This window comes from Apium graveolens, chromosome 2, assembly GCF_009905375.1.
Source record: "Apium graveolens cultivar Ventura chromosome 2, ASM990537v1, whole genome shotgun sequence".
Classification (NCBI taxonomy): domain Eukaryota; kingdom Viridiplantae; phylum Streptophyta; class Magnoliopsida; order Apiales; family Apiaceae; genus Apium; species Apium graveolens.
This window is the reverse complement of record NC_133648.1, coordinates 653,658-661,334: the sequence shown is the minus strand read 5'-3', so window position 1 is coordinate 661,334 and position 7,677 is coordinate 653,658. Positions and strand designations below refer to the sequence as shown.

The following is a 7,677-nucleotide window of genomic DNA, read 5'->3' as shown; positions in this document are numbered from 1 at the left end:
TCCTGAAGTGACCATTAAGAATACTTAGACCAAGACCAGGACGCGTCTTGAGGCCTTGGACGCGTCCTCACCTTTATAAAACCTATATTGTCTCCTCACAAACCATCGCACAAAGCATTCCATAACTCAAAGCGCGCCCTAAGCAAGACAGGCGCGTCCCCCAACCTTGATCTGCCACAAGACAACATATGCCAAGTCCTTTCACCATTGTTGACGCGTCCAAAATGCTTGGACGCGTCCGTCCCAATCATGCACTCCCAAGCTTCGTCATCACTAGACAATAAAACAGCTCCTCAAATATAGGCGCGTCCTCTGTGCCGGGACGCATCCTAACCTTCTACAACGCAATACCGGGTTTGACCGCACGCAATCCGCATTTGACCCGAGTCACTCCAATGCCAAATTTTGGGTATAACAAACTCACATATTTTTAGTTATATTTTTGTTTATTTAGTTTGAATTTGTTTGAATTTTTTTAACAGATGGATTCGAGTTTTTGTTTGTTGAATTCGGGTTCTAGTTTTAATTTTTCGAACGAATGTAGGCAAACTCGGTTACCGTATTAACTAATTTTTCTTATCTAAAATCGAACTCGTTTTCGAGTTGTTCGAACATTTGAGACGATCCCGAGTCAAGTTCGGAGTAATAAAATTTATTAATTTTTCCCTTTGGGCTTGATTTTAAACTAAAGCAAATATGATCCAAACTAAAATATATTGATTAAATATTAAAAGTATAAAGATTATTAATAATTCAAAACGATGATAGATCTAATTTAATCATTAGTATAATGTAACGCCTGTCATACGTGTATGACTGTATGTGCACATATTATTCCAGAAATTAGTCAATTTTTTAAAAATGTTGGATAAATTTTTCAAAATTTAACCTATTTTTGAGAAATTTTGGATGAATCATCCAATATTTTAGAAATCATTTGATAAATCATAATCGGTACCTCAACCGAATAATTTTGATCCAAAATTTATAATATATGTACATATAATAGAAAAACCAGAGGTATTAAAAGTGCATAGGCAATATTTTAAAAATTCCCGATTATTTGAAAAATCTCGAATAATTCTTAAAAATTTTTTTGGCTGATTTAACTTTTGAAATCCGATTAATATTTATAAATTATTTTTGAAATATATATTTCATAATAAATAAGATAAATATTATTCAAATATTCAAATATATCCGATTTATGTTATGTTTAATCCCTCCGATTAATACTCGATTTACCAGTTAATGTTTAACTGATATCAAAACCGAAAACCGATAAGTACCGATTACCGAATTTTACGAACATACGCAGCAAAGGTAGAAAATATACAAAGTGTCGGCGAGTTACAGCTTACAACTCAGTGTCAGTGCAAGCAAATAGGTTGACTCTTCTGGTCAAAATTCAATGTACAAACTGTGTAAAGAATCGAGCGAGCTGGCCCCCAAGATTCCAAACACGAACTGTCACTCATGACACCGCGAGGCATAATTAAATTATTAACAACATTGACTCTTGTTCTGCTAAGTACATTAGTAGTATTATTATCATCATTATTATATGATCTATGCATGTTCTCATTTCATGTCTCCTTTTGTGTCGAAACAAAAATCTGGACCTGATATTCGCATATGGCTTGTATAACAATATTTTGTATTGATTAATCGATGTAGTTACGAAGATAATTTTTTTAAAAATATGATTTATTCATGACCTAGCAAGTGTTTTGAAAGTCGATCGAATGAATAATTAGTTGGACGGTTAAGACTTCGTTTGGGAGTGCGGTTAAAAATTGTTTTGCTGTTAAAAAAAGTGTTGGTGAAAAAATTGATGTCAGAAAAATTAGATGCCTGTTTGATAATTTTTTTTTAATTTATGTATATTTTGAGATATAATATATAAAAATAATGTTTTTGAGAAGGTTTGATGATTAAACTGATAGTTACTTCCCTCAAAAGCTGAAAATAGTTTTTTCCAAAAGTATTGGGGGCATGCTTTTGCTAAGAGCGGCTTTTAGCCCAAAAGCGTTTTTCCAAACATCAATTTTTAGAATTTACCAAATACCTTTCTGACAGCTTTTCAGCAAAAAACTGTTGTAGTTGTCTGCAACAACAATACCAAACAAGGCCTAATTGAAAGACGGACGAATCCCGTATTGATTAGACAAAAATCGAGTTATAAGGGATTTTTTTTTGAATAATCGACTGAGACAAAATTAATTGATCAAAAATCAGTATTGATCAGTTAAATTTTAAAATAAATAAATAAATATAACTAAAAAAGTCGCATACTGTTGCAGATCATATTTATGTACAACAATTAATGACTGCGGATATACATTTGGTGCGATTTATGAAAGTAAGAATTTTTATAAGACATGATAAATAAATTTCCTGCATTTACACCGCTCAATTTAAATTCATACACATTGGTAAATATCATAACAATCTCATGTCAAGGAACCGGATACTCCGGGACGAAAACAAACCCAACGGAAGCACATGAATACAAAGAAGCAGATAGCGAGTGTTTTCTTAAAAAAAAGATTAGCGTTAAAGAAGAAATAGACAGATGCATGTGGGTTGCTTAAATGAATAGCGAGATCTCCAACTACTCCTTGATCCCAACATGCCATCGTATATTAAATAATTTGATACAACTTCACGTCAAGCCTACCACTAATAATAAAACTCTTCTAATTACAAATGGGCCCTTTATTCGTCACACTCAACGGTGGATTCAGAATTTTTTGATTTAGAAGATGTCGGATAAATTTTGAAAAGTAATTTTTTATTGTTTTAAATTCTTAAGAGATACTTTCATATTTTTTTTTAAAAATCAATAATAAAAAAATATAAAATTTTATTGAGAAATTACGAAAATTACTAACTTTTCAAAGTTTTTTTGTGATTTTACCATTTTCTGATTTTTGTTGCAAAAATACGGAATCAACCGTAATCAACAAAAATCAAGCAAATATGCAACTAGTTAAATGTAGTTTTTTTGGTTGCATTTGAGTTTACATGTAGTTGGCAAAACTTGTCAAATATTGCATTCAATTGATTACAGTTTTCAAAAACCGTATTTTTGTAAAAAAAAATTGAAAAATAATATTTTTGTAAATTAAAAATTATTTTTACAATTTTTTTGAAAATAACATTAAAACCTAATTTTATTTTACGAGGAACACGTATCCCGAGTACTCCTTATTAGATCGGCCTCTAATCACAATAATGCAAGTATGAGATGTATCAGAGGCATGCATACGGTGTCATGAAAAAGGCTGTGCTAAGATTTCTACTTTGATTTTTCCGGTCCTACTTGTTTATTATCATTGTACAATGACCATATATTTGTGCATTAGTTTGTAGGGTGCACAAAATATATTCAAGGGGTCCATTTATATTTTTCACTTGATTTTCACTTTTGCATTCACATCCCCACCTTGCTAGTTTTTCTTGATTTTTCAATAATTTTGTTATGGGGTGTTTTTTTTGACAAATATGATTTATAACTTTACAAATGAGTATCTGTTCTCATAAATTCTCGGTGTGAGCGAGGATCGAATTCAGGATCTGGGACGACACGACAGAGGATAAACTTTTAACCACTTGAGTTATCCAACCGTGATCATTATGGGGTGTTTTCATGTGTATATTAGGGCTCCGGATTTCTGAAGATGGATGTGAAATATTCTTTTTCAACGATAAAAAGTTAAATTTCGGACCGTATTATTTTATTTTCATTCGGCCAATATGAATTATTACGGACTAGTGACGTATAAAATATTCAAGCGGTTATAAATGAGTAACATTTTTCTATAATTTATCAAATTTAAACCTTCAACCATTATTTTCGAGATTTTCTTCTTTGTTCGGTGACAACAACATTTTTCTCGTGCACAAAGCTGTTATGAAGTATAACGTATAAATTTTTCATTATGTTACGGATAATTTTAGATAACGGAAATGAGTAACATAAAATATTGGAGCTAAAAGTAATTTTTTTGTGCGCAATCGATTTTTAAATAAATTCAAATGCATCACGAAGATGTATTTATTTGTTAGTGGACAACAACACGATGCTCTTTCGTACACTAAATGAGCCCAACATTGCAGATTCTGGATCGTGCTTACCGGGCTTCATAGATATGTATTGGGCCTAATTCTTATGAAGAAAATTAGCTTTTTATCTTGGGTATTTGATCAACAGTCCATTTAGATACATATATAGATTATCGGGCCATTGACCATGAATATTTATTGTCCCGTTTAGCTTATCCCCGAGCAAGTTCAATATTCAAAATAGCTATAATTTGGTATTAGGAAGGGGCATTTCCCCGTCCCGCCTGATTTCGGTCCGATTCCCGTCCCGCCCTGTTTGGGGTGGGAAATCGAGAATTTTTTCGGGTACGGGGCGGAAATAGTGGAAATATGTGTGAAAAATTTGGGGATCGGGACGGAGTCGGGAATTAATGTTCTTATGTCCCGATCCCGACCGAATCATATTTTAAATTATATATATATATTTATAAATATCTCAAATAAATATTGAAATATATACAATATGTTATTATTTTTAATTTCTTATCTCCTAAATTATTTGAGTTTACTTATCGTGGTATTAATTTTGTTTATTATTGATACTAGAAATAAATATTAATTCAAATTAAAGTTAAAAATTAATAAAAAATTTTAAAAATATATATTATGATTTATTATGTGGATTTTTATTGAAAAATATTATTTACTATTTAATTTTATTAAACGAAAAAAATTAAAGAAAATTCCTGAATCGATCCCCGTTCCCCGTTTGGGGCGGGGATCTGGGAGTAAAATAATTCTCGTTCGGGGTTCGGGGATCGGGGGCGGGGATTGCACCCTCTGACTCCGAAGTGACCCGATGGTCATCCCTATTTGACATAAAAAAATATTTTTTGGTAATGAATTAAAATTTTTACTTCAATGTTAGATACATTTTGAAACCAAATATTCCTAATTTACCTAATTTTTGTCTCTTTTCCCTAAGTTTCATTTAAAATACAACATGATTCTAATTTGTAATAATTTGATAATGTGGCTAAATGTATAAATGCAATATTGGTTTCAAATTTAGTACCAAGAAAAGAATCTTCTAGAGTTGAAAATTTTGACATTTGATTTCAAATTATAGGAAAGGCAACACTTATAGCTAGGGCTAAGCATTCGGTCGGTTCAGTCCAAAATCGGACTGAACTAAATAGACCGAACAGTCATTTTTTCTTGAATCAAACCTGATCAAAGTTATCTTATGGACCGGTTAAAACCAAACCGAAATAATTTGGTTCAATTCGATTTTAATCAAATTATAAAATCCAACCTAATAATTATCATTAACGGGGTTGTAATTTCATGATTAAAAAAACAACACTCGCATTGTTTCAAGCCTGCATCAGCCTTTCGAGATATGTAAATATCATTTGTGTTCGTGCGTGTGTAGATCATACAAGCATAATCATAATCTCAATTAAAATAGTAGCAATTAGATTTACTATGAAAAATGATTATAATTGAAAAGACCAAACTCCAAATCCATCTTAATCATTACAAAACCAAATAACGAAAGGACTGCAAAGCTAACAACACCTTAACCCCCTTATATAGATTCTAACAAGTATGTTCCTAGAATTTCACAAAAGAATCTAAGATCTCTAAGACAACTTCTAGTTCCTCTTATGCTCATCTCTTGCAACAATCTTGAACTTCCCAGATAGCTGTTGCTGCAAACACAAACAAAATCCAAAGTCACAAAACAATTCAAGATTATCGCATAAATCTTACACAAATATTTGTCTGCAACACATTACCTTAGTCCACAAATTAGTATGAGTCTCGCAAAAACCCGCGACAATAGCCCCCTTACTCTTCCCTTCTTTGTACTCAATACAAAGCTCATTTTTCAATCCACAAGTAACATGAAAGGCCAAAGGACACTTAGGCTCAGAACAATCGATAACACACCCTTTCATCGTATCACAAACATAGCATTTCTTATGATACCTTCTCAAAGGAACCTCAGAACAATCGATCCCTTCACGCCCCTCAGAGTCCTTAAAAAACACCTCAGGAACAAACAAAGCACACACAATGTGAGCCCATTTTTTGTCCACAGTGCGCTTCATCGCACCATTAGCCTCAGGACAAAGACAACACGAAACAACTTTCGTGTTGTCTTTTTTGGTAATTAGGCACTTTGAACAGAACCAATCACCTTCTGGTACTCCATTAGTCAGTGGACTACCATAACAAGTAGTGTGAACCATTAGATCACACCCATCGCAGAACACGATAGGGTCCAATGGATCAGCATCTGTGCTTAAACAAACAGCACAAACAATCCCATCATCATCAATACCAACATTTTCATCATTTTCTTGAATTGTTTCGAGGGGTTTCTTGAATTGGCCTAATCCATTTAGGCCTAAATCATCAATTTCTTGATTTTCTTGATTTTTTTGGAGGGGTTTCTTGATTTGGCCTATTTCATCAATTTCCAAAAAAGGGTAATCAAGATTTAGGCCTAAATCATCAATTTTTTGATTTTCTTGACTTTCTTGATTTTTTTCAAGGGGTGCCTTGATCAGGCCTAATTCATCGTTTTCGGAAAAAGGGTACTCAAGATTCAGGTCAAAAGGGCGAAATGCAGAGACCCTTTTCTTAGCGGGGAGAGAATAAGTAGGGGGTGATGACGGTGGAGATGAATTAGTACTAAAAAGGTTGCGTTTTTTCGCGGGGAGAGACTTGAGTTGGAGCTCTTGTTGTTGTTGAATGAGCCTGAATCTCTTCAGGGGAGGCAAATCTTTGAAAGTGTTTTCCATTTTTGATGGATTGTGAACAGTTTTTGGGGCTTGATTGATGAAAATGGTGGTGATTTAGTGGTTAAAGAGGGATTTTTAAGGTGGGAAATTACCCGGGAAGTGAAAATGAGGTTTGAAATTGAGAAGTTTTGGATTTGAATTTCGCGGGAAGTTATAATTTGGTGAAATTATTTTTGGTATTTAAGTTGGGCGGTCAATGAAATTTTTGAGATTTGAGTTATTTCAGCTTTTTGCTAGTTTGAAATTTCAAGTATTAGTAGGAGGCTAAAGATGAAGTCATGAAACAAGATTTAGAATAAAGTTATTAATATTAAAGTGAGATTATACGTTTTTAATATATTCTTCGGGGAAAAAGATAAAAAAAAAATGTATTTAAAGAAAGGTAAAAATAACAAAATAATAAGTCTTTTTATAGTAAACAACTACAATTTTAAAAAATGGATATATTCAATATGTAGTTTTAATAATTTTTTTATCTGAATTTGAAGGAACTTAATGAAAAAAACTTAGAGATACTAATTCAAGATTTTAAATAATTCTTTGATTATATATCTTTCTAAAAGTCGGTTAACTCGGACGAGGTGAACCGATTCGGATTTAAGCCAGTACTCAAATGCAGTACTCAAATGCTGAAAACGAATTTTCAAAAAATTGGTCAATTACTTGGATTTTAAAGATGTAATCGGGTATATCCTATTTCCGAGTTTTACAGCATTTTTGTTACATTGACAAGCCTCTCAATTTTAATAATAGTAAAACCCTATTATATATGGAGAATTCTTAATTTTGTTATAAAATATCTATCTAAAATTTTATT

At 32.3% G+C, this 7,677-nt stretch overlaps 1 protein-coding gene across 2 annotated transcripts; it reads right to left on the bottom strand.

Moving 5' to 3' along the window:
* Positions 1-5,517: 5,517 nt before the first annotated feature.
* LOC141705275 (uncharacterized) lies at positions 5,518-7,117 on the bottom strand. Of its 2 annotated transcripts, none has more exons than XM_074508302.1 (2): positions 5,850-7,117; positions 5,518-5,756 (listed from the first exon to the last, which is right to left on the bottom strand). In XM_074508302.1, the coding sequence occupies exons 1-2, from the start codon at positions 6,858-6,860 to the stop codon at positions 5,706-5,708; spliced, it is 1,062 nt and encodes a 353-aa protein (XP_074364403.1). In that variant the 5' UTR covers positions 6,861-7,117; the 3' UTR covers positions 5,518-5,705. The 2 variants fall into 2 exon arrangements, with proteins under 2 accessions (XP_074364403.1, XP_074364398.1); XM_074508297.1 differs by having other exon boundaries at positions 5,518-5,762; positions 5,850-7,107.
* Between the last annotated feature and the right edge of the window lie 560 nt (positions 7,118-7,677).